The sequence below is a fragment of the Eptesicus fuscus genome, chromosome 20, assembly GCF_027574615.1.
Source record: "Eptesicus fuscus isolate TK198812 chromosome 20, DD_ASM_mEF_20220401, whole genome shotgun sequence".
NCBI lineage: Eukaryota > Metazoa > Chordata > Mammalia > Chiroptera > Vespertilionidae > Eptesicus > Eptesicus fuscus.
In genome coordinates, this window is record NC_072492.1 from 31,262,446 (window position 1) to 31,287,808 (window position 25,363).

The 25,363-nt window shown below is 58.8% G+C and overlaps 1 protein-coding gene and 1 long non-coding RNA gene across 4 annotated transcripts in view; one reads left to right on the plus strand and one right to left on the minus strand.

Annotated features, from left to right (window-relative positions):
• MAPT (microtubule associated protein tau) overlaps positions 1 to 24,405 on the plus strand; it is a 77,744-nt gene extending 53,339 nt beyond the window's left edge. The window contains exons 10-17 of one of the 3 annotated variants that reach the window (XM_054709316.1): positions 2,361 to 2,558; positions 3,591 to 3,723; positions 5,214 to 5,267; positions 6,974 to 7,239; positions 16,347 to 16,439; positions 19,405 to 19,486; positions 22,052 to 22,164; positions 23,934 to 24,405. In XM_054709316.1, coding sequence (XP_054565291.1) covers positions 2,361 to 2,558; positions 3,591 to 3,723; positions 5,214 to 5,267; positions 6,974 to 7,239; positions 16,347 to 16,439; positions 19,405 to 19,486; positions 22,052 to 22,164; positions 23,934 to 24,149 — 1,155 coding nt within the window. In that variant the 3' untranslated portion in view covers positions 24,150 to 24,405. The remainder of the gene's footprint in view (positions 1 to 2,360; positions 2,559 to 3,590; positions 3,724 to 5,213; positions 5,268 to 6,973; positions 7,240 to 16,346; positions 16,440 to 19,404; positions 19,487 to 22,051; positions 22,165 to 23,933) is intronic. The other 2 variants (XM_008149466.3, XM_008149468.3) reach the window with 2 other exon arrangements.
• On the minus strand, positions 21,528 to 24,038 carry LOC129147376 (uncharacterized). Its single transcript, XR_008554752.1, has 2 exons — positions 23,954 to 24,038; positions 21,528 to 22,144 (listed from the first exon to the last, which is right to left on the minus strand). It is a non-coding gene; the product is annotated as an uncharacterized LOC129147376 (long non-coding RNA).
• Positions 24,406 to 25,363: the final 958 nt, after the last annotated feature.

Below are 25,363 nucleotides of genomic sequence, written 5' to 3' on the forward strand. Positions count from 1 at the left end.
TAATGCGTTTGCCGACCACTGGCCTCGTTTGAAGGGGTGTCCATGGTACATGAAGGTACGTTTGGCTTTTCTGAATTTTGCACATCTCACACTTCTCGCTGCAGGTCTGGGCTCAAAAAAATATGTACACACACACACACACACACACAGGCTTAAGATATATAGAAAAATACCATTTCCTTAGCGGGTTGAGGGAGTGTTGAGCAAGGACGTGATCCCCAACCTAAGGCGGAGGGTTCTGGGAAAGCCCTAGGAGAGCGGGCCCACATAGGAGGGTGGGCGAGGGGGGGTGGGAGAGGCGTTCTCAGGGCAGCAACAGCGCAGCAAGGACCGGGAAGAGAGGCCTCGTGCCTTCCCAGAACGCTAAGCAGCTTGGCTCGGTGGCTGCAGAGCTGGAGGGGGGTGGGGGGCGCGGCTGGCAGAGGAGGGGAGCCTGGCACACACCTTGAATGCTAAGTGGACACGTGTGGCGGCCATGGTGCGGTAGATGCCAGCTTCCCATCTTGCCAAGGCGGGGATTTGATCATGTGCTGTAGTCAGTCTTCAGAAAGGAACCCCAGGATCAGTAAGCGAAGCAGCCTGCCCCCCCACACCCTGCCACCAGCACTGCACCCAGGACTTCCCACCGGCTGGAGTTACTGCCCTCAGTGGCTTTGCGCTCCTGTAACTGCACAGGAGTGTTTTTCCAGGAGAATCCCACCGTGGCCCTAGACGAACGCCTGTTTTTCTTAAAGGTGCCGACAATTCCTGTTGTCAGTTCCGCCTGAAAGGTCTGGGCCTTCATCGGCCCCGGAGCCCTGATGGAGCCCCCAGGTGCAAAATGGTAGGGTGTTGAGGGCCACTCCCCAAAGCGCTGTCCTGTAGACGTCAGGGTTCCCCATCCCAAGACCCTGGGAGTCAGCTGAGGGTCCTGCAGAGACTTGGGGGATGGGGCTCTGCCCTCGGTGCTTGAAGCAGTGGCCATAGCTGCTTGCCAACCATGATGCACATTTAGGGGAACCCAGCCTCATGCATTCATTCATTCAATCATGCATTCACTCCCACACATGGTGCAACGTTCCTGCCCTCGAGTTGCTCATAGTGAGGGGTCAGGTCTCTCAGAAACCTCGGTAGAGAGTGCTGCCTTGTGCACCTGGGAAAGGAGGCGTTGCCAGTACCCACCTCCAGCTTTTCTTCCTTTTCGCCAGCCCCAGGACCTCAGCTCGCATCCCTCCCCTCACACTCCTCCTCCAACCCTTGGCCGTCCTCCTCGCTGAGGCTGGCCACAGAGAGGGCCTCGGTCACTTCCGTGGGGAAGGCAAGGGCGATGAGGAACAAACCCGAGAAACCAGATAAAGTCTCCAGTCAGGACCTGCCCTGTCGTCGCTCAGCCCTACCTCTCCGCTGGTCCTCTAGGGTTTATTCCTGAAAGTGTAGCCCCTCCTCTCCCAGGGCCACACACCTTGGTCAAAGTCCCCCCGCGGCATTAGGACAAACCACAGGTGCCAGCCACACACCCGCCGAGTGCAGCTGCCTCTGTGAGGTCATCCGGCTCCCCGACACCTGTCCCGCTGGCCGCCCGCCCCACCCAGGCCTTTCCTTAAGTGGACCGCGTTCCAGAGGAAACATTGGCCAGATTAGCATTCACCAGATCGTGTTCAGTTCTATGCCAGATTTTATTCAGAGAGAGAGAGAGAGAGAGAGAGAGAGAGAGAGAGAGCGCTAAGTGGTGTCGGGCAGAACCTTTGAGACTGAGAACAGGCACAGCCCTGATTGTAGCGGTACCGACCTGTCAGTGATGGGGAGGGCGCCGGGGTGAGCAGGCCAGCCTGGCTCCGCGCCTGGAATTGGGCAGACGGTGGGGCATGTCGGACTCTTGACACGCTGCACAAGTTTTATTGAGGAACATCCTAGACTCATCTACTTTGGTGATCTCCACTAAGTTTTTGGACATGAAACACCTATAAATCAAAAAAAGTCTCCAAAGTGGGAAGTGGGGGGGAGTCAGCTGAGGGGTCAGCTGAGGGGCCTGCAGAGACTTGGGGGATGGGGCACCAGAAAATCCAATGGGATCGAGACAGAACGTTCTAGAACTTCTCTCCATTTTTCGTCTTCTCTTTTGAAAGTTCGCTCACATGTGCGTTCTATAATGCACTGCATATTTTGGCGTCATGGCATAGCGTTGACCAAATCCGTGCGGGCGCACGTCCCCGCCTGTCCTGGCCGGTGACGGCTGCCAAGGGTACATGATCCAAACAGGTGGAGATCCCCGCCGTAGACCGTTCCCAGCCTTGTGTGTTTTTGTTCCTGTCCTTTTTCCGTTTGTTTCCCTCCCCCGTGTGCTGACTTTCATTTTGATTTTGTTTGTGTTTATGTTGAAGACATCCACACCTTCCTCTGCTAAAACCCTGAACGGTAGGCCCTGCCTTAGCCCCAAAGGCCCCCCTCCTGGTAGCTCAGACCCTTTGATCAAACCCTCCAGCCCTGCCGTGTGCCCAGAGCCATCCTCCTCTCCTAAACACGTCTCTTCTGTCACGCCCCGAACTGGCGGTTCTGGAGCAAAGGAGGTGAAAGTCAAGGTAAGGAAAAACGCCTCCGCCGAGAACCAGGCTGCCCCCGTGTGGTTCTCCAGCGTGTGTTTCTTTTAGCCCGAAAGGCCTTTCTTCAGATAAGCTCTGGCCTAGACGCGCCGCACAGATCATTTGAAATGGGGATGGGGCCTGGGCGCCGTCCTTCTAGTGCCTCCTAGCAGCAGCCCCAAGGCACCTGCGGGGACCCTGCCGTGAAGTCGCCGCCCTAGTGGGGCGCCCCTGCCCACTCCCGGCTTTGGGAACTGGAGTGCTTCCAGATGGCCCCCTCGGGCTGGATACCAGCCTCGCCGGGCAGCATCGCCTGGCCCGCTGGTTGACTCCCTCCGGAGCCATCTTTAGGTCCTTGGTGGATGCCAGTGTCTTTTCCGAGTTATGTGTCAGGGTCAGCGCCTGGGTAACCGAGCCCGGGCACTCCCAGCTGGCGGTGCCGGTGCCCTGCTCCGCCTCGGGCCGGTTTGCTAACCGACGCCGTGTTCACACACCACGGGCTCGTGGCACCCCTAAGGAGGCGCCGAGACCCAGGGTTGCTTGTGAGAGGAAAGCGTATGACTTAGCTCTGGAGCACTCTCGGTCAAGTTCAGCCAACAGCGTGCTCACGGGCCTCTGGTGAGACCAGCCACCACCAGTCAGATCCCTGAGGAGAGGCAGAGAGCGGTGTCCACACGGGAACGGTCTGATGTCCTGCCTGTCGCGCGGCCCTGGTGGAGAGGGAACCTGAGCGTCGCTTTCAGCGCCACTGCCTTTCCTGCCACACACAGCACAGCTCACGCTGAGCGCTCACGTGAACGTCCCTCCGGAGGGAACAGGGCTCGGAGCGCCCGGCGTGCGGGTGGGGCTGTGGGTTTGTGTGCCCAGCAAACCCTTGTGATTGTCGGAGGCATTCGTTGCATCGTGTGGGCAAAGGGTCACCCCACTCGTAGCCTCGTTTTGAATCAAAGTGGTTTTAAGTGGCATCGACTCCAAGTCCCCCAATGACCTTTCCCAGTCGTAAAAACCACTCTCCCATGCTTCGGTTCACAGGGGGCAGATACTAAAACTGGAACCAAGATTGCCACACCCCGGGGAGCGGCCCCTCCCGGCCAGAAAGGCCCGGCCAATGCCACCAGGATTCCAGCGAAAACCACGCCGTCCCCAAAGACCCCGCCGGGCACGGGTAAGAACCTTCCCTGGAGCCCAGCCCTCGTCTCCGAAGGCCCTGACGGTCCATGGCTCCTGGTGGCGCCTCGATGCCTTCTGTTCACCAAGCGCTGGAATGTGCGCTTTCTTTCCCACCTTCTTGACAATTCTCTTAGTTAGATGTTGCATGCCCGCTTTTCATCCATGAAGGCGTCCAGCTCAGAGTTTGCACGGCTACGTCTACCAGCTCGCTGGAAGCAGGAGGAGAATGAGGCCACGTGGCTAACAAGTGGCAGGAAGGGGGCTTCTCTGAGCTTCTCTTGACACCCCCCCCCGCCCGCCAGTCCAGGGCCCCTGGGAGGTGTTCTGACGGCCGCCCGGACATGTCACTGGGCGTGACCTCACACAGGGCGCGGCCTCTGCCCAGCCTCACTTGCTGGGCTGTTGGGGACCCTCTGACAGAAGCCGAGGGTCTTCGCCGATCCGGTGCAGGCTGTCTGTCCTACGCTCCTGTGAGTAACCCGGTCGGTTCAGTAGCAGGAAAGGCTTCAGTGGAGCGATTTTGCTTCCGGTGGTGCTTTCAGAGCAGCAGCCCTCTTTGGGGACTGGGGAGAGCCAGGCTTAGCCCCCCCACCCCCTCACCCCCCACCCCCACTGCCCGGGAAACATGTCGATTCTGCACAAGTCGGGGGGCTCCGGCCCGCGCTGGCTCCGGGAAGGGGCCCCGGGGCCTGTGGGTCTCGTAGGCTGCGCGTGAGCCTGGCCGGGTCCAAAGACGCCTCTGCTGCCCTTGGCCGGGGCGGCAGCTCAGAGCCCTTCGCCGGCTGCAGGCCTTTGTGTGGCGTCTAGCCCGGGTTTGCCCTAGGGCCGTGGTCGGCAAACTGCGGCTCCCGAGCCACATGCGGCTCTTTGGCCCCTTGAGTGTGGCTCTTCCACAAAATACCACGGCCCGGGCGAGTCTATTTTGAAGAAGTGGCGTTAGAAGAAGTTTAAGTTTAAAAAATTTGGCTCTCAAAAGAAATTTCAATCGTTGTACTGCTGGTAGTTGGCTCTGTTGACTAATGAGTTTGCCGACCACCGCCCTAGGGTGATGCCTACAAGGACGGCCGCGCGTTAAGGCGAGCTGGTTCGGTTTCCCATGTAATGTTTTCCTCGTGTGTGGATTCATATGCTATGGGGTGAGGCATTGTGGCTGGACTCTGCCCATGACTTGGATCCTGCTCTTCGTCACTTCACGCGAGGCAGTCGGCTCACACGACTGGAGCCGCCACTGGAAGCACGAACGTGCATCTCTCCTTGGCGCTCGCCTGCTCTCGGGGCAGCGGGGGGGGACCGCCTGCAGGTGGACAGAACACCCCGTGGGCCCTTGACCTTGCTTCCTGACAGACAGGCCTGCTCCCCGGACGCCTTCCCTGCCTCCTGCCTCAGCCCCGTGGTCCAGCTGGGCGCCCCCGGCCTGGGGAAGGGCCCCTCGGGCCCCGTTTCCACAGATTGTAATGGGGCTTTCTGTGGGTTTTTCTTTTTAAGCTGCCAAGCAAGTGCAGAGAAAGCCACCCCCCGCGGGGCCAAAACCTGAGCGAGGTAACGCCTGCTCCGCCAGGGGTCCCCGCCTTGTGCGTGGTTGTTTGTCGGCTTAGGGGTTAGAGCTGGAGGACCTGCTCCTGAACCCGGTTTCACACGCTGAGCCTGAAGGGGAACGTGGGCTTCCGCGCCTGTGCCTGTGTGTGGTTTGATGAGCCGTGCTCTAACCCTGTGTGTTCTCGTTTCCTGCCGCGAGGGAGGGCTGGGGCGCGGGGAGCGCGTGCCTCGAGCTGCCTGCCTGCGGCTGCTGGCGGTGTGCCCGGTCCCTCACCGAGGTTTGCGTGTGACACTCCCTCTGGCGTTTATTACACGTGGTCTGCACAGCCTGAGGCCGGCCCATCTCTGCTCTGGACACTTTTACCTGTCACCACCTCCAGTCTTCAAATCACAGCCCTGGGGGCTGTGCCCACATCCCCCCTTTGCAGATGCGGACACAGGCTCAGGGGTCACTCCGCAATTAGGTGGCACAGAAAGGGTCTGAAGCCACGGCCAAGTCTGGCCTTGTGCCTGGAGGCAGGAGGGCAGGGCAGGGTGGGTGGGTGGATGAGGGGGGGGATGAGCCTAGAGGCAGAGATGCGGGGGGGGGTAGGTGGAAAAGGAGAAAAGGCTTAATTGTCCTGTTGCCACAGAACTTGATGACTTTAGGGTTAACAACAGACGTTCACAGAAGGACCTCGCTTACTCTCCCCTGGACAAGCCGCCTCAGAGCTGAGGGAAGCTGAGCCTTCCCCCCCCCCTCCCCCCCCCGGGCATAGCATGCGGCCCAGTGGCTCTCAGACCCGTCTGCTCAAGATCCACAGGGGAGCCTGGGAGGGACGGCTTGCAGGCCCCACCCCTAGAGATTCTGTCACGTCAGGTGTGGGCAGGGCCCGGGAATCTGCACCTTACAGCTCCCACTCCCCCTCACAGGTCTAGAGACTCTGACGCAGGGTCCCTGGGCCACACTAGGAGAACCACTGAACCACGTGGAGATGGAACAGCAAACGACTGGAGGGCGTGGGGTTCGGGGTGCAGGTCAGGGAGCCCCGGGCAGCGGCCCCCTGGGGGAGGACGGTCCCAGCAGCCTTCCCGGAGGGTGTGACAGGTGCACTGGCATTTGCCCTGCATCGTGGGGAAGGGCCGGGCCCGGGCATGGGCATGGCTTGTTTGGAGAGCTAGGGACAGGTGGGCATGAAGCGGGCATAGTGTCTGGAGTCGGGGAGGCTGGGGAGGGTCTGGCGGGAGAGGGGCCCTGAACTTGCTGAGCAGCTTACCGTTCCGCCTGTGGGGAAAGGGTCTCAAGGGTCCAGGCGAGGTGGCCCTGGGTCCTGCCCTTGTTCAGGGCAAAGGCCCCCTGGGACCGCCCTGGGGTTTCTGAAGCCCGTGCACACGCAGCGCACCCCGGCTCCTCGCTGCGGGCTGATCCCTGTGCTGGGTTTTGAGGCGAGGCCCCTGAGCTCAGACAGGGGCACGGGGCCTGTCGGAGACCACACAGCTGGTTGGATCCCACCTCTCGACCCCAGGGCCCTGGGGCAGAATCGGCTCCCTCTCTGGGAAGGGTGCTGTCTCTTGCCCTCAGGACTAGGCCAGGAAAGAGTCGGGTGAGCTCCAGGGCAGCCTCCTGAGCTCCGGCCTCTCCCACCTGCCTGATGCAGCCCTGCGCCCGGACATGGACCCGGGACAGCAGCCCATTCCGAGTTCTGGCTTCACTCCCTCCTCTTTTCCAGGTGAATCCGGGAAATCTGGGGATCGCAGTGGCTACAGCAGCCCCGGCTCCCCGGGAACCCCTGGCAGCCGCTCCCGCACCCCATCCCTGCCAACCCCGCCCACCCGGGAGCCCAAGAAGGTGGCCGTGGTCCGCACGCCACCCAAGTCGCCGTCTTCAGCCAAGAGCCGCCTGCAGACTGCCCCGGTGCCCATGCCCGACCTGAAGAACGTCAGGTCCAAGATCGGCTCCACCGAAAACCTGAAGCACCAGCCAGGAGGCGGGAAGGTAAGGGCGTGCGGAGGCCCACACCCGGGGCGAGGCGGGCGAGTGACTGCCTCCCCCCTCACACAGTACCCCCCCCCGGAAAGACAGTGGGCTGTGCTTCTCTATTGGGGTCACCATGAAGCCGTGGGGGAGAGAAAGTGCCAGCTCTTTTCCTCCCCATGGCAGCCCCTGCTCGTCAGAGGACAGTGGATCTCTGTGACCCGTGGGTCCTCGAAGTGGGGGTGCCCGGAGGTCTGCCTCGTGTAGGGGTGACACCGCTGGTCGGTAGGTGGGTGTCCGGCGTTTGTCGGACGTTTGCTCAGGTTAGGCTTCTCTTTGCCTTCAGTTCTGGGGAAGTCTGGGTTCCGTTTTGAACTGGTTCTTCCAGGGGCAGGTGGGCGCTCATGAAGTGTTGGGGTCCCCTAAAGGTGGGGGCCGTGAGCATCCGAGGGCCTGAGGTGGAGGGCCCCGCCCTCCTCCTCTTGTCCCTGCCCCCCGAGTCTCCTGGGCCTGACACGGGAAATACCGCGCTGGGAAACTGCCTCCTCCCAGCGCCGAGGCCAGGAGCCCGCGCCGAGGGGGTGGAAGGGCCGCGGGGCCTCCCTCCTCCACTGGAGACGGCCGCCCTCTCCCCGCTGCTCCCGCTCCTCCCTCCCGTGTCTCTGCCCCCCCCCCCTCCAGGGGGCACACCAGGCACGCAGCTGAGGGCTCCCCCTGAGGAGCTGCTCTAACAGAACCACCTGCACAGACCGGTTCCCACAGACAGCCGCGTCCGGAGGCCCTGGGATTAGGACTTGAGCATGTGAATTGTGGGTACACAGAGCAGCCCTCCCCACCCGCCACCCGGGGGCACGGGGCAGGGAGAAGAGGAGGTGTGTGGGGTACCGAGGGCCAAGGCTCTGCTCTTGAGGCCACAGGTGTGTGGGGGCTTTGGGCTGGGCCGTCTGGGGGGCAGTGAGCCTCCTGGTGGGCTGGGAGTCTTGACCGAACCTTCCAGTTGGGACAGCTCGACTCCCCCACAGCGGGCGCCCTCCGCACCACGGATGTCGTTTATTGCTCTGGGCCGGGCCCTGGGCGGCCCTGGAAGAAGGGATCTCGGGGGGCCCGTGTGGCTGCCTCGCCTGGAACCCTGACACCCCGCTGGCCCTTCCCAGCCTTGGGCCTGCCCGGCCGGGGCGGGGGTCCAGGCGCCTCCCGGGGAGCTGTCATTGGACGCCAGGGAGGCCCGGGGCCGTGTTTACTCCCCGCGATGTCGGCCTGTGCGCCTCTCGGTAAAGATGCCCGGCTCCTTCCAGAAGGGGCCGACACAGCCGTGAGGGGTGCTGGTCTGAGGCTGACCCTCCTGTGAAGTTCTGGAGCGGAGGGGGCTCCAGGGACTTGGTTTGTGAGACGGTGGGATGTTCCCTCCGTGCCTGTCTTCATAGCAGGGTGACCGTTTGCCCGTTTTGAAAAATGAGAAGCAACCCTCCCCCCGCGCGGCCCCACCCCCACCCCACCCCCCCGGCCAGTTTGCACCACGGGGAAGATTCTGCAGCTGTGACCAGCGCGCCCAGAGGGGACCGGAGCCCTGAGCGGCTCCCAGCCCGCAGGGCCCTGTCACACACCAGCAAACACCCCGTGTCCTCCTGCCACCCCAGGGTCAGCTGAGGTTGGCTTGGAAGGGCTGGGCACCTTCGGCCCAGTTCTGGCAGCTCTGCTGAGTGACAGGGCTGAGTGGAGGGGGGCTCTCCCAGGGCCGCCCTGCCCCCGCCCGCACTGGCAGGGAGAGGAGGCTGAGAGCCAGGGCCCGTGGCCTGAGGCTCAGAGGGGAGGGGGCAGGGGCCCCAGGCCACCACCTCTCCAGGCTGGGCGCCCACATGCCCTCATCCCCTGGAGGAGAACGGGGACTTTTCTTAGGACTTATCAGGGCGGGAGGTGTGGGGAAGCGCAGAGGGAGGAGCGACAGCCGTCCCTTAACTTCCATAGAAAACCTAGACCAGGGGTCCTCAAACTACGGCCGTGGGCCACATGCGGCCCGCCGAGGACATTTATCCGGCCCGCCGGGTGTTTTTGCCGCCGCCGCCTGTCCTGCTTAGCAGCCGACTTAGCAGTGTGCATAGGCATTTGTTCATAGTTTTTTTTTAAACTATAGTCCGGCCCTCCAACGGTCTGAGGGACAGGGAACTGGCCCCTGTTTAAAAAGTGTGAGGACCCCTGAGTCCTAGACCATTGTCTGAACCAAAGACCACCTCAGCCACCGCTACAAAGAGCACGGTCAGTCTCCAGGGGAACGGAAACGGGAAAGGGAGCGCTTGGGATCCATGGAGGCGGCTTGTAAAGCGAGCCGTGTCCTCCGTCTGGACTGGGCCGGCGGTTCCTGGAGGCGAGCTCAGACCTTGGGGGGCTGTGGCGTGTTGGCTCGGCAGCACTGGGCACAGCGCTCGGCTGAGGGGCGGCTCGCTCCGTGGATGGAGGCCCGGGAAGAAGCGAGAGCAGCCGGCCTGGCACCCTGCAGCCCGAGAACCTCGGCTTCCTGCTTCCGTCGTTTGCTGCAATGATGGGGCCCAGCTTGCAGAGTCCAAAACGGAATTCTTAACTTTTAAAGGGACGTGCGGAAGAACCGCTTGGCCCCTCCACAGAACTAGAGAAAGATGGGAGCCAAGGGGCGGCGAGGCCGGCAGCTGCGAGTCATTGAGAGCAGGGAGCCTGTTCCGGGAGCCGGGACGCAGTTCTCATTCCCCACCCGGCTGCCAAGGAGAATCACCTGGTGGGGGTGAGGGGGCGGGGATTCTCTTACAAATCCTGACGCCAGAGCCTTTCCCAGGTTCGTAATAACCTCGGGGGGCCTCCCCAGGTGTTCCCGATGTGTAGTCCAGGCTAAGACCCAGTGTCCCCAAATGTCAGCTCAGGCCCAGCCAGGCCACCCCCTCTGTCTTGCACCTCCCTCCCCAAGAGTCTGTCTGAGCCTTACTCTTTGTGAGGGGAGCAGGGGAGAGTTCCGTCGTGGAGACAGAGAACCAGCATTTCAAACATATTTTAAAAGGCCCCGGCTGGGTAGCTCAGTTGGTTAGTGTCATTCTGATACACCAAGGTTGCAGGTTCCATCCCCAGTCAGGCCACATACAAGAATCAACCAACTAATGCATAACTGGAACAACAAATCCATGTTTCTCTCTGGCTCCCTTCCTCTAAAATCATTTTTTAAACATTTTTAAAATGTAAAACATTTTTTTTAAAAAAGCTACTCACTGCCGGTGAATAATGTGAGTTGGCAGCCTTACGTCCTGGTGACACGGAGCACGCAGGGAGCATCAGAAGCTGGTTCCCACCTCTCTGTGCTCATTCATCCGACACTTCTGGGGCACCCCTGAGTGTCAGGCCCTGTGCTGAGTCCCTGCCCCTGGGACCCAGGCCCGGGGAGGGACATACAAAGGGAGTGGAGAGGTTGGCCAGGGGTGCAGCGGGGAGCAGCCCACACCATCGAGGGTCCCCCACACGGAGAGTCACCCGTGTTGTGGCGTGTCACCCACAGTCTCATGTGTTACCAACAATTCAGAGAAGGCAGGGCAGACCCTTGATTGGGACCATCACTGGCCTTGGAAAGGACAGCCCCCCCCCAGAGTGGGCCCGGGGCTGGAAGGGGGCTGGAGATGTTCAGAGCAGAAGCAACACAAAGTTAGAGCTGGGATGGGCAGGGGAGTGGGGCTTAGGCCAGAGCTTTGTTCGCTCCCACAAGAGCCGAGGAGAGTGAACAGCTGCTGGAGGAGGTCTGCTGTGACCCAGCGGGTGTCTGCCCTGGCCCACAGGACTCTGTCCTCCAGCCAGGATGCAGAAGGAAGAGGGAGCTGGAGGGACCCGCGGCAGAGAGCCCAGGCTCAGCTGTCAGCGGTCGTGGGCGTGAGCTCGGGAGGCCGTCAGAGTTGAATGCGAGGGCAGATGGGGCAACACCAACCCCAGCCGCCCCTCTGTGTGGTCAGTGGGGGCACAGAAGGAAGCGCAGGGGTCCCGGTGCCATCCAGGGTCAGAGAGAAGCTGCCCTTGGCGCCAAGGCTGCCTGGTCAGGAGAACAGGGGACCCTGTGGCTGCCAAGGGTGAGCAGGGATGTGCAGGGTCATAGCCTGAAAAGGGCGCGGCGGCCCGGTGGCCTGGCTGGCTCTGAGCAGACAGAGCTAACGTCACTTCCTCGGAGGGGGCCCTGGCCCGTAGCTGGAAGGCAAAGGCCCAGGCTGGACAGGACCTAGGAGCCCAGGAAGGTCAGGAATCTGCCAGAGCTCAGGCTGCGAACGACCTGGGCTGCAATGTTCCCAGCGGCCACAAGATGGCGATGGAGCGCTGTAAGCATCTGTCTGCATTCAGGAAGTATTTCTAGATTCATTTTATTTCTTGACAAAGTCCCAGCTCGTATTTTAAAAAGCACAGGTGAGGAACATTTCTGTGGAGCGAAGTGAATGTTTGCCTGGGATCATTTGCCTGTCCTGGACTCGGGTGAACCTGGGCTAAGGTGTCGGGCCCTGCAGTGAGTGGCGGGCAGAGCCAGGCTGGGACCCTCCCCGTACACAGCGCCTGTGTTTGTGAAAAAATCTTGTGTAAATCATTTTAAAGAAGCTTGGGGCAGTCACTGTTTAAAGGAACAGTGTAAATAATTCTACAGGCAACTTCCCTGTTATTTGACTTCTTCTCTGGCTGGTTGACTTAACAGGACCTAGATAAGCTTTCCCGTGTCAGTTCTCAGGCTGGCGGCCTAGCCTTTCCCACCAGAACATCCCACTCCGAATCCTCAGTCCTAAACTTGTCAGGAGAGGGCTGGGCCACCTGGAGTACCTGGAGCAATCTTAGCGCAAAAGGAACAAGTTCAAGGTCTAAGGAAGGCTTGGGACTTCCCTCCAGGAAGTAGATTAAAGCAAAGTGGACCCGCCCACCTCACCCCACCCTCTCCTCCAGGGCCAAACCCTGACCACAGGAATTTCTTGCCTGACTAGGAGTCTCCAGACTAAAATTTGGAGCTTCCAAAACATTGTTCTTTCCTGTGATGGGTATGGTCAGTGTCTGGCCAGACCTGAGGCTCAGTATCACACATGATACTCCAGATGAGAAATTGTTAGGATTCCAATATCAGAATGCCAAAAGTTACCCTTTTTTCTCCTTTCTGTAAATCTAGCATTCTGTAAAGGGTGTTGGCTTAATTTGATGACTAACGGTAATTTGTGTCTGCTTTGTACATATTCTTTTGTCTATTTCCAAATCCCATAAAAGGGCTACTGAGAGTTTGTTGTCTTTTTTGTGGGATTGGAAAAAGAAAAAGTCACATGGCGGGGGAAAAATTTCTATGTGTTATAAATTTTATTACTTAATGAACTCTTGGTTTGATGAATTTCTTATGTGGATTTTACAGAAAACAGGTTATTTTCCTTGCAAAACTGGTAAGTTTTCTTTGTCAGATAAGAGGAGTTATGTAACCCATCCTGTTTGCCTTTTTGCCTTGGCTTCCAGGAAGCTCAGAGTTAAATGTAATGAACCATCTTGTTTGTGTGTGTGTGTGTGTGTGTGTGTGTGTGTGTGTGTGTTTAATGATTTTATTTATTTTTGTGAGAGGAAGGAGAGAGCGAGCGACATCGATTTGTTGTTGACTCATTTATGCAGTCATTGGTTGATTCTTATATGTGCCCTGACCAGAGATCAGACAACCTTGGCATATAGGGATGAAGCTCTAACCAACTGAGCTACCTGCCTGGCCAGGGTGTAATAATCTGTCTTGTAATTGTCAGTGCTAATGGCCTCCTGTTCTCTTACCATTATCCTCTTAATTTTCTTGTTTCATTACTGTGTGTGTGTGTGTGTGTGTGCTCTAATTCTAAACTGCTCTTTGTGCAAGTAGGCTAGTCTCCCTCTGGGACTTATCCAGTTGAAAGTTGTAAGTAAAAATGATTGCCAAGGAAGAAGTTCGAGTGGGACTCCTTCCAACCTGAGGGCGGCACAAACTGATTCAAAGACACAAAGCAGAGGGTGACAGCAGCTCCTCAGGCAGCAGCGTGAGAAGGCCCACCCCTCACCTGCTCTCCGCTCCCGCCCGGCTGAGGCTGGGTCCCTGTGTCTCCCTGCTCCGGGAGAGAACGCGGTGTTCTCCGAGGGAGAGCGCTGTTTTATTTGACTTATGACACAACAGCCTCGAGGACAGACAGCTCAGGCAAAACACCGCGGTCACATCCGTCGCCTGTGGCCACAGACACACCCAGATCCAGATTCCTGTGCGGCTCTGCACTGGCTAGAGAAAGTGGCTGAACTTCCCTGGCCTCTATCGAGCTCCTCATCCGTGAGGAAGGGGGTGGTGGTGAGAAAGGGGATGTGGAATTAGATATTCATCCGACCGCTGGCAGAGGGGTGGTTTTCACATTTAAAAAACAAAGAAGAAATTACAAAGAAAGGAGCCGAACAGGTGTTTGTTAGGAAGAAATACACTTACTAGCAACAAGGGGGCAGAGGGGCAATTTTAGTAGCAATGAAAGGCCTGCAGAGGAAGCCAGCAAGGCAGTGCCGTCTGTTAGTCAAGGAAACAAGCTAAACGCGTTTCTAAATGCCCAATACGGGCAGCTCCGCGGTGGAGCTTCCAGCACCGCGCTCTCGGGGAAAATCGATCCCGTCCTTCAGAAAGCCATTCAAGGGGCTGTGCGGAGCGTTGTTCGAGTATTTATCACTGTGGCCTAGAAATTCTACTTCTGGGACCCCATGCTACGAAAATAATCCAAAGTAGGGAAAAGCTCCTTGCAGAAAGGGGCTCATGGTGAGGCTGTTGGTGTTCTTTAAAGTGGAATCAATAGAAATACCCGAGAGCACAGGTGCCTGGGGCGCGTTACTTGATAAAAACAAGCTATAAAATGTGTGGGCGCCTGATGACTACCATTCCTCGCACGTGGTGGTAGTTTAGGCCTAGATGCGACTTCAAGAGGATGCAATGAAATAGGATGGCAAAAACACTTGCGTTTTTTTTAACCTCTATTTTCAAAATCATAATGTTCTGGTATTTTTCTCATGGAAAAAATACATAGCTTTTAAAAATATATATGTTTTTACTGATTTGAGAGAGAGGAAGGGAGAGGATGAGAGTAAAATTGATGAGAGAGAAACATCGATTGGCTGCCTCCTGCACACAACCCCCCTCCCCGCTTTCCGGGGATCTAGCGTGCCCTGGCCAGGAATAGAACCACAGAACCGGGGACCTCCCGGTGCATGGGACAAGGCTCAACCACTGAGCCGCACCAGCCAGGGCATAGCTTTCATTGTAAAGGACCATAAAAGAATAAAGAGGTGGGTTAGATGTCTCCCAGGTGGTGAGGTTCATGCTAAAGAAGAAGGCTGGGGGTGGTGTCCTCCACAAGACGGCTATCTGTTTACACAGCCAGGTAAAGGACAATAAAAGTAATATCTATCAATGTGATGTAATGGCTAATAATCTAATAAAGGAAAGGCCATTTTAACACCAGAAAGTAGGATGGACCAATTTCGCTATCATATCCTCAGTTCTTCGTTTTGCTGAGGAAACTGGGGACCCCTGGGCGGCCGGCTCTGGCTCCTTCCCCCTGGACAAGCCCGGCCAGGGCCCTCGCCCCCAGCCACAGCCCCCCTAACCCTGGCCTCCGGGCAGCAGCCCCCAGCCAGGCCCTCGCCCCCAGCCACAGCCCCCCTAACCCTGGCCTCCGGGCAGCGGCCCCCAGCCAGGCCCTCGCCCCCAGCCACAGCCCCCCTAACCCTGGCCTCCGGGCAGCGGCCCCCAGGCATTGTTCCCAAAGGCAGCACAGAGGAGGTCTCAGTGCCCTTTTCAGGACTTCAGAGAGCGATGCTGGTTCTTTCCTTTTTAAAAAAAAATTTTTTTTTTCTTTTTTGAGAGAGAAAAGGAAAAGGAGAGAGAGATAGAAACGGCAATAAGGAGAGAGAATCATTGATCGGCTGCCCCCTGTACGCCCATCGAGGACCGAGCCTGCAACCCAGGCATGTGGCTGGTTCTTAAGTGGGAACGCCGGTTGGTCCTTTATATCATCGCGGTTCGTGGAACCCGGGGCTGAGGGGAGACACCTGCTGGCGGGGGCGTCGTCATCCCAGCCGAGCGGAGCGTGCCAGCTCTCTTCTCCGGGCCACGGATGTCTGAGTGGTTCGTAGTTTTTAGACAAATTGAGTCAAAATCATTCCCCACTAAGATGTCACTATCCCCACCCGGAGCCTCACAGGACGACGGTGGGACCGCGGGGCCACACCTGCTCAGGGACGCTGAGAGGAGACACCTGGCCCCTTCCCCGTTCCCTGTAAGCACCCGGTGGGCTGTGGACGAGGGTGAGCCGATGGCTGGAGGGGCGGCACTCACCCTGCTTCTTGGGGCAAAGTCCCCGCAGCCGGGGGTGGGGTCTGCTCCGTCTTCTCCACAAAGCGTCCGCGTGACCTCGGTGGCCCTTGGCCCAGGTGTGCAGGCAGCACCACGCGCTTCGCAGAGGCAGAGCCCGAGATTCTAATTCTAGATCTCGGTGGGGCCTGGGGTTTTCTGAAATACTTGCAGGTGGTTCCATCGCCTGACAAGCTTGAGAACAGCCACGGCAAGGTCCCGGGGAAGGTTCTGGTGGGCCCGAGGGGTGTGCGTGAGGGCCCAGGCGGGACTCTGTATTTGTGCATTTAATAGCCTAGGTGGGCCTGGCGGGGGGCGGGGGGCGGGGGGCGGGGTGATCGTTGGTTGAGCATCGTCCTGTGCGTGGAAAAGCTGCCAATTCGATTCGAGGTCAGGGCACATATAGGGCAACGATAGATGTTTCTCTGTCTCTCTCCCTTCCTCTCTCTAAGCATGTCCTCGGGTGAGGATTAAGACAAACAACACAAGTGAGCACAGTTTATTGCCCCCTGATGGTGTGAGCGAGCAGTTCTGGTTTATGGCCTCAGAGGCGCCCGCCCAGGGGCCCCCGTGACCCACCCTGTGTGGGCGAAGGGCTGCCTCCGGATGGCTCTGTCTTGTGAACCCCGAGCTGTAGGGTGGGTCCGCCCAGGTCAGCCGGTTGGGGAGCGCCTTCCTGGGGCGCTGCCTGGGCCTCCGGTCCCCGTCTTGCCCCCAGGGGTCCTCAGTGCAGAGCAGGTGAGCTGGGGGTGTCACTCATCCTTTTTTCTGGCTGTCAAAGGTGCAGATAATTAATAAGAAGCTGGATCTTAGCAACGTCCAGTCCAAGTGTGGCTCAAAGGACAATATCAAACACGTGCCCGGAGGCGGCAGTGTGAGTACCTCACACGTTCCCTGCACCCGACGGGCGTCTGGTGTTGAAGGAGTGGCATGCGTGTGCGCCCCCGTGAGACATTGCATAGAATAAACCATCCTCAGGCTCCGTGCCCAGTTCCCGGAGGGGTGCCCAGCACCCGGGGGTCCCCGGCCTGCACCGGCAGCTTAGGGAAGATGGCTGGTCTTTCCCTGGCCCATACCTGGAAGTGGGGTCCTCACAGCCTTCACAGCCACCGTGACCCCACTCACCGCCCAGCTCGGGCTCCCGGGAGCCCCGCAGCCAGCGCCTCCGAGGTTGGGCTGGAGTGGCAGCACCTGGCTCTGTCACCCCCTCCCCATCACCTGGGCAGGTCCACTCTGAGTGGTTCCACTGTGGACAGCTGGCCCTGTCCTGACAAGGGGACAAAGGTCGTACTGTTGTACCTCAGAGCAAGCCACGTCGGGCCTCTGGTCTCATTTGTCTCCGGGGGGTGAGCCGGGCCTCAGCCTCTGGCTCACGTTCAAACCAGCTCCACCCCTGGCAGAGGCTCAGATGCAGAAGTGCCTGACAGAAGGCCCCAGAGGGACCCCCTGCAGCCCCGGGGGGGGGGGGGGGGAACGCCGCTTCGGGCCCCTTTGGTTCTTCATTGTATTTGCTTTGGGCCCTTTTAAGTGCACCCCCACTGCATGTGTCCCCGAGACCTGGGCTGCACCCTCACCTCCCCACTTGGCCAGCTCTGCTGCTGCCCTCCTGGCTGTCCTTTGTGGGTGCAAACCCATCGTCCTGAGGCTCCCCCACTGCCCCTGCCTAACACAGGGGGAGCAGGAGGGTCGAGACCCCTGAGGTCCACTCCCGGGGAGAGGAGGTTCCTGAGAGCAGGCACCCGCTCCTGGCTGGCAGCCGAGGATGGCAGCAATGCCCCAAGGGGCTGTCTCTCCAGAAAATGCCCAGGCTGGGCCGCCCGTCTTCTGGATCCAGCCGAGGGTTTATTCTTGCAATGTGCCGCTGCCTCCGCCCTGCGCACCGCCCCGGCTCTGCCCCGCCCCGCTGTGCGGGACGGGGGCGCTCACCGCGCGGCTGCTGCATGGCGCTCCTGAACGCTTCCTCACCAGCGCTGCTGTCTCCCCAGCCCCCGCTCTCCTGCCCCGGCCACCCGCCCCGCCCCGCCCGGCCCGGCCCGGCCCTAGCTCTGCCTCCTGGCTCTCTGGCTTTGCTGCAGGCTGCTCTGGGCCAGAGGAAGAGGCGCGTGCTTTCCTGTTTAACTCGTGTCTGGTCAGCTGGTGGGAGGCCGCGCTGGAGAGGCTGAGCCGGGGTCCTGCGGGGGGAGTGGGGAGGAGAGGGTACATCCCACTGCTGCCGGCAGTCACAGAACATCGAGGAACTTCCTCGGGGCGCCTCCCGGCTGCCCCGCACTCCCCGCGGGCCTGTGGGTTAGCCTGTGACCTAGCAGAGAACCGTGGGCGACCCCGGGCTGGCCAGGCCCTGTGCTTGGCCGGCGCCTGAGGCTTGTTTGCAGGAGGAGCCTTCGAAGAAAGCTCGTCTGGAGGAAGGTGGCTGCACAATGTCAGCCTCAGGTGATTCGGGGGCCCTGGACCCCAGCCTGGGCTCCGGCCTCTGGCCTGCCCTCCACTCTCCGGTCTGGAGGTGGCTGCCCATCCAGGCTGCAGGGAAGAGCAGGAAGGCGGGGTCACCCCATCCCTTCCACCTCCCTCCCGCAGGGACGAGTCCCCAAAGCTCCTTGACCACCTCCTGGGTGCCCACCCGGAGCCCAGCTCCCTCCCAGGCCTGTTCTCAGAATCCTTCATCACCCATCCAACCTCGAGGTGCAGGCCGCCAGCCCTGGGCCTCCCACCCCACGCCACACACGGGCACACAGCCCAGGTCCACCTGTCGGCCTCGATCAGCTCTCCATTGACTAAGGGCACGCGCCAGGATGATTCTGAGTAACTGAGATAATTGGGGGTGTTCCAGATGATTCTGACCAAGGAGAAACCTCTCCTTTTTTCCTGGTGTCCCTGGTTAAACCCATTCTCAGGCCCGAGGCCATCTCCCTCGGGTAACCTCCTCCAGGCAGGGAGCGGGAGTCCCCTGGGTGACGCCTCCTGCACCCTCTGGTGACCTCACACAAGGTCACTGCTGGGAAGAGTCCCTCAGTGACCCGCTGGGGGCCCCTCACAGCCATGGCTTTGTGGGAGCCCCCTCAGGAAAGCCGGTTCTTGGGCTGAGATCAGGGGGCAGTACAGGGGCCACCGTCCCCTCGGGAGGATGTCAGTGTGGCCCGGCCACAGGGTGGGCTGGGGCAAGTGGAAGCCCTGGGCCTCGGGCGGGCATGTGTCGGAGTCTGCTCTCTGAGACGCTAACCCTGGGGGTGTCTGCTGGGCCGCCTGTCCCCCTGCCAGTGTCATTTTCCAGGACACTCAGGCGCCAACTGGCTCTTCCATCCGGGTCTCCCCACGGCTCTGGGTGCTGCTCACTGACTGTCATTGCTCTTGCTGTGAGTGTGCCGGGGTTTCTGGAAGCTTCTCCTGGGAGAGAGCCTCCTCTCCACCCCCGCGGCCCTCTCCTCTCTGAGGCCCAGCAGATACGCTCTCCGCTTTTCCAAAACTGCACACTGGGTCGCACTGGCCCTCTCTGTGTCCTCACTGAGTGATGTCTGTGTCCCGTCAGCAGTGACTGCTCGGCGTGTGTTTGCTAAGCAAATGGCACGGGCCCTGCACAGGGACAGAGACGCAGGATCCTGTTTTCCCCGCAGGCCCTTGTCCTGGGGACTGGAGCGTCTTCAGCCCCCAGTCACTTGTGCAGACCCGGCTCCCCGGGGGCAGGGTTGGCAGAATTCCAACCCAGCGTTTCCACCCGGGCTGGCTGTGTGCCCCGGGCAGACAGGAAGCCTGGTCCAGCCTCGCCTGGCTCCCACAGCGGCTTCTCACTGTGCTCCGCCCGCAAATAATCCTATTTATTCTTTGCCCGCCCCTCTCCCCTCCAGGTGCAAATCGTCTACAAACCCGTGGACCTGAGCAAGGTGACCTCCAAGTGTGGCTCATTAGGCAACATCCATCATAAGCCAGGTAGCCTTGGCGAGCTCGGGGCAGGGTCTGGGGCAGGGCGGGGCGTTCTGGGGTGTTTGGGGGTGTTTTGGGGCGGGCTGGGCTGGGTGGTGCCTGCTCCCGAGGGGGCTGGGAAGCAGCGATGGGATGGGCCATGGAGAGTGTTGAGGGGGGAAGGGGCTGCCCTATCTCATTCCTGAGCAGGGAGGGCAGATGCTGATCCGACACCCTAGCCCGTGGCTCGTGGTGCTCCACGCAGGCTGCACGCGGGGCCTCGAGAGCTGGGGAGCGGCCTGGCCTGGCCCCCGGAGCTTGGCTCTATGGATGTCCCAGCTTGGTCCCCAGCCAACATGGGGGACACTTCACCAACTGCACAAACTGCAACACGGAGCCCTGGGCCATTGCTGTGTCCCCTCTGTGACTTTGTTTGAACAGAAAACGATACTGTTGGCGCTTTACCATCCCCCCTCCCCCGCTCCCCCTCCAAAAGAGACCAGTGAGATCCATAGAGCTTGTTGCGATGCTGCAAATGTTGTACACCTGTGATGCCCAATGTCGAGGCCACTGACCACGTGTGGCTGTTGAGCATATGAAACGTGGCTAGGGCAGTTGAAGAGCTGAATTTTATTAAAATTTAAAAGTACATTTGCACGATGGAATACTACTCAGCCATAAAAAAAGAAGGAAATCTTACCCTTTGCAACAATATGGATGGACCTGGAGAGCATTATGCTAAGGGAAATAAGCCGGTCAGAGAAAGACAAATACCATATGATTTCACTTACGTGTGAACTCTAATGAGCAAAATAATTTAACAAACAAAATAGAAACAGAGGCATAGATACATGGAACAGACTGACAGCTGTCAGAGGAGGGGGTTGGGGGGGCTGGATGAAAAAATGTGAAGGGGTTAAGTAAAAAAAAAAATACACACACACACACACACACCATATATATATAAATATATAAAAGGCTAATATGCAAATTGTCCCTACGGGCAGGAGTTCAACCAACCGGGAGTTAGACGTGCGTTGACCACCAGGGGGTGGTGCGGAACATGGTGGGTGTTGGCGATGGGGCAGGTGCTGGGGGAGACGGGAGGCCCCCCTCCCCAGCCGGTAGCCGCTAGGGACCCTACCTGTGCACGATTTCATGCACCGGGCTTCTAGTATATATATAACACACAGACACAGACAACAGTATAGTGATAGCCAGAGGGGAAGGGAGGGGAGGTGGAAGTGGGTAAAGTGGGGGGGATGGGACAAATGTGAACAAAGAGACTTCACTTTGGGCGATGAGCACTCGATGCAGTGTGCACTTGAAACCTGTATGGCTTTATGAACCAATGTCAGCCCAATAAATTCAATTAAAACCCCACAAATTTAAGTGGCCATGTGGCTGGTGGTTACCACGTTGGACAACACAACACAGTGCTAGGTTCCAACTCCCGCCTGGTTCAGAGTGGGACTGTGCCGTGGCCAGGCTCTCAGGGCGGATCCCTACGGAACCGGTCCTGTGGGGACAGAGGCTGTCAGGAGCCTCGTGCACAGTGTCCCCTTGTTTTCGGGCTCCCTTGGACATTTTGTGCGAGTTTCCCTCCCAGGGAAAACTACCCTCCACTGGTGTCACCCACTGGGAGCAGCTTTCTTGGGTGGCTTTGTCCTACCCAAGCAAGTAATGCCTAGTTGGCCCTTGAACAACGTGGGGGGTCGGGTGCCACCCACTGTGCAGTCAAACACATGCAGTTAGTTAGTACCTATTATGCATGTCCTGTGTATTAAATCCTGCATGATCACAATGAAGTAAACGAGAGAAAAGAAAGCGTTACAGCCGAAACCGGTTTGGCTCAGTGGATAGAGCGTCGGTCTGCGGATTGAGGGGTCCCAGGTTCGATTCCGGTCAGGGGCATGTACATTGGTTGTGGGCACATCCCCAGTGGGGGTTGTGCAGGAGGCAGCTGGTCGATGTTTCTCTCTCATTGATGTTTCTAGCTCTCTGTCCCTCTCCCTTCCTCTCTGTAAAAAATCAATATAAAATAAAATAAAAAAGCGTTACGAAGAAATTCATAAGGAATAGACACAATATTTATTGAAAAAAATATTCGTATAAGCGGACCATGCAGTTGTTCAAGGGTCAGCTGTCGTTTCTCTCACCCTCAGACCGTGTCTCCGCCGTGGGTGTGGGTGGCATCGAGTGTCTAAGGGGGCAGGAGGGCCAGGGCCCTTCTTTATTTGGGGTGCCTTTTGCCTTCAGTTTAATTCCAAGGTCTTGCAGGGCGGCAGCTTCCAGGATGTTGACACAGAAGGACTTCCCTCTCTGGAAGCCATCCAGTTTAGAACGGGGAGTAACTTCTCCCCGACGAGCGGTCACTTACCTCTGCCTTATCTGAGGAGGAAGTTTTCTGCGTAAACATTGGATGCATACCTTGATTAGAGAGAAGAAGCAAACTCTTCCCAAGCCCTTTAGAAGGACTGACTGGTGCCCCAGCTACTTTCTAAGTGAAGGCGCGTCCTCGCTGCTCCCAGAGGTCGGTGCTCCCGGGAATGACTCTCGAAACCACACTAATTCGTGTGTGCTGTGTTCCAGGAGGCGGCCAGGTGGAAGTCAAATCCGAGAAGCTGGACTTCAAGGACAGGGTCCAGTCGAAGATCGGGTCTCTGGATAACATCACCCACGTCCCTGGGGGAGGGAATAAAAAGGTAAAGGGGGCAGGGCCGGGCGGGGGGAGGCTGTACATCTACGAGACTGGCCCAGGCTTCCAGGGGAGGAAGCTGGAGGCCCCGCGGGGCCTGGCGTGATGTGGTCTGCAGCAGCCACCTGGGGGCGCCATGAGACTGGATGCCGGGGCCCCACCCTGGAGGTTCCTACTGGTCTCAGGTGTGGACACCTGGAGGTTTTAAAACATGGTCCGTGGGGAGATCCGAAAGGTGGGCGACCACTGCTTTAGTGCAAATGTGAGAGCCGCTGTCCTAGGCCCCGCGGTTGCCAAGCAGCCACAGAAGGCAGCAGCCATCCCAAAGCCCGCCCAGGGCACCAAAAACAAGTCAGGGGGACATAACCTCACTTCCTAGATGGGTCACCAGGCAGTTAGAGCAAAAGAGTGACGGTGAAACCCAGACCTCAGCCAAGCCGCTGCCAGGGCGTGTCCACGGGGAGGTGCTGGGCCAGGACCTCGGCAGCCCCGGCCGTTTCTAGTCTCTGGGTCCTGCCGGAGTTCCCTTCAGTTTGGGGGGTTTGGGGACATCACTAGGACCCTGTCATTTTTTCTCAAGAACAAAGCTTTTACAAAACATGAATGATTTTATCAAAACTTAGGTGAAAAAGGCCCTTCAAATACAGAAATAGGGAAGGGTCCTTTGGTCAAAGCGGTGGCCCAAATGAACAAAATCAGCACATCTGTGGCTTCGATGGGAGCCTAGTCTCTCTCTACAGCCACACGCAGCCCATGCGGTAGGGGCCCTTCACCTGGGCCCCCGGCCTCCTGAAACTGAATGGAGAAACGCTGTGTGTTTTTATGGTTTTATCAGACCCTCAGAGAGGTCTTAGGACCCCCGAGAGGCTGAGACTCACTGTGTCCATCACTTCAGGGCTCATCAGGAATCACTGTGCTACCTGCCTCTCTGGCTGGCGCTTCCTGAGTTTCCCAGGTACCACTGGCGCTCTGCCCTCCGGGGCTGCAGACTACGCCGTCGTGTCTCTACTTTTATAAAAGGGCTTTATCACACCCATCAGTGCTGCCCACAGTTGCTGCCACCTCCAGACTCATTAGTCGCGGGCAAAGGGGAAGGGTGTACGTGGCTCATGGCAGGGCAGCAGTGGCTCTGGGGACGTCCCTTGGTCTTCTCCAGCAAACTTCAGCCCTTACACTGCAACTGGGCGGCATGTGCACCCTTAGGACCTGCTGGCAACTCCACTTGGAGGACACGCCCACACGGTGTGAAATGATCTGTGTTCAAGGTCATCCAAGGTTATTCACACACAGCATTCTTCGTCACAGCAAAAGCCTGGAACAGCTGAAATACCCACCCCCAGGGGAGCAGATACACGGGGGTACATCCGCCCTGGGGGAATGCCAGGCAGCCATCAGCAAGCCCGCGGGAACTAGTGCCGATAGCAGAAGGTTTAAGTCTGCAAACCAAAGTAGAGAGCCAAGTACAGTGCATATTGTTACATATGTATTAAAACAGACAGGCACACATATGTTTTACATGTTCACACATACGCCTGTGCGGGATATCTCGGTAAGGGTCCAAGACACTTAGGACGGCCACTGCCTCTGGAGAGGGGAACAGGGGCGCCGGGAGGCAGGAGGGAAGAACTGCACACGTGTTTGCTGTTGGGAATGATGAAACCACAGCTACCACCACGTCATCGGGCCTCCCCCCCCCCCATCCCGGGCCAGCTTGGCAGGGCTGGTGCCCCTTTCTCCAGCTCTTCCTCTCAGCCTCCCTCCCCTCCTGTCTCGCAGATCGAAACCCACAAGCTGACCTTCCGTGAGAACGCCAAAGCCAAGACGGACCACGGGGCGGAGATCGTGTACAAGTCGCCCGTGGTGTCCGGGGACACGTCTCCGCGGCACCTCAGTAACGTGTCCTCCACGGGCAGCATCGACATGGTAGACTCGCCCCAGCTCGCCACGCTAGCTGACGAAGTGTCCGCCTCCCTGGCCAAGCAGGGTTTGTGATCAGGCCCCCGGGGCGGTCAATAATCGTGGAGAGAAGAGAGTGAGAGAGTGTGGAAAAAAAAAAAGAATAATGACCTGGCCCCTCGCCCTCTGCCCCCAGCTGCTCCTCACAGATCGGGTAATCGGTTAATCACTTAACCTGCTTTTGTCGCTCGGCTCTGGCTCGGGACTTCAAAATCAGTGATGGGAATAAGAGCCAATTCCATCTTTCCAAATTGATGGGTGGGCTAAGAATAATAAAATGTTTTTAAAAACACGTTAAAGATGGCCACACCCAACATTTCCTTGGGCAATTCCGTTTGATTCTTTTCCCCCTCTGAGTAGAAGAGGAAGAAAGTCAGGCTCTGAAAGGTGCTTCTGGGAGTTTTCAGGGGACTGGGGGCGCCCTCTGGCCCCATCCTGGGGATGTCACAGAGGCTGTGGCAACAAAGGATTTGCAACTTGGTCTGTTGGTGTGAGCTGGACAGGTGGGGGAGGGGGAGACACAGGAGAGGCTGAGGCAGCGGGTGGGCAGGGGAGCGGGAGAGGGAGGGGGGAGGTAAGAGCACGAGGGAGAGGAGACCCGCTCCCTATGGAAGGGCAGCAGGGAGCACAAGCAGCCTCCACTGGGGCCTCCTGCGGTTGGTGGCCGGGGTCTGTGCAGGTGGGTGTGCCTCCCTCACGGGCAGGGCAGGGCAGGGCAGGGCAGGGCAGGGCAGGCACCTGTGGAAAAGGGCTCCAGTCCCTCCCACCTGCCTGGCAGGAGAAGGGAGGGTGGCAGCCGGTGTGTGACTTCCTTAGAGAAGACGCCTCCAGTCCACTGTCCCCCCTGCAGGGGCGGGGCGGGGCGGGGCGGTCCTGACCTGAGGGGCTTCCCTCCACCCCACGGAGACCCTGTTCAGTTGCGTTCTGAAGGTTGGAAGTGCAGCCACGATTTTGGCCACCTCACTGATCTGGGACTTTAGGGCTAACCAGTTCTCTTATAAGGACCTGTGCCTCTTGTGGGACACCCGCCTGTTCCCAAGCCTGGGCCGCTGGCATCTCTAGAGTGTGCGGGGGGGGGGGGGGGGCCGGAGGGGGTCCTGAGCCTCCTGTTCCTCCCACCCCACTGCAGCCAGCTGCCTGCCCCCACCACACCCTGTGTCTGCTGGGTGGAGCCCAGTCACTGCCTGTACCTCTCATTATGTCACACTGTCCTGAGTCCCCAGCCTCACCACCCCCTTCTCAGTAATTCA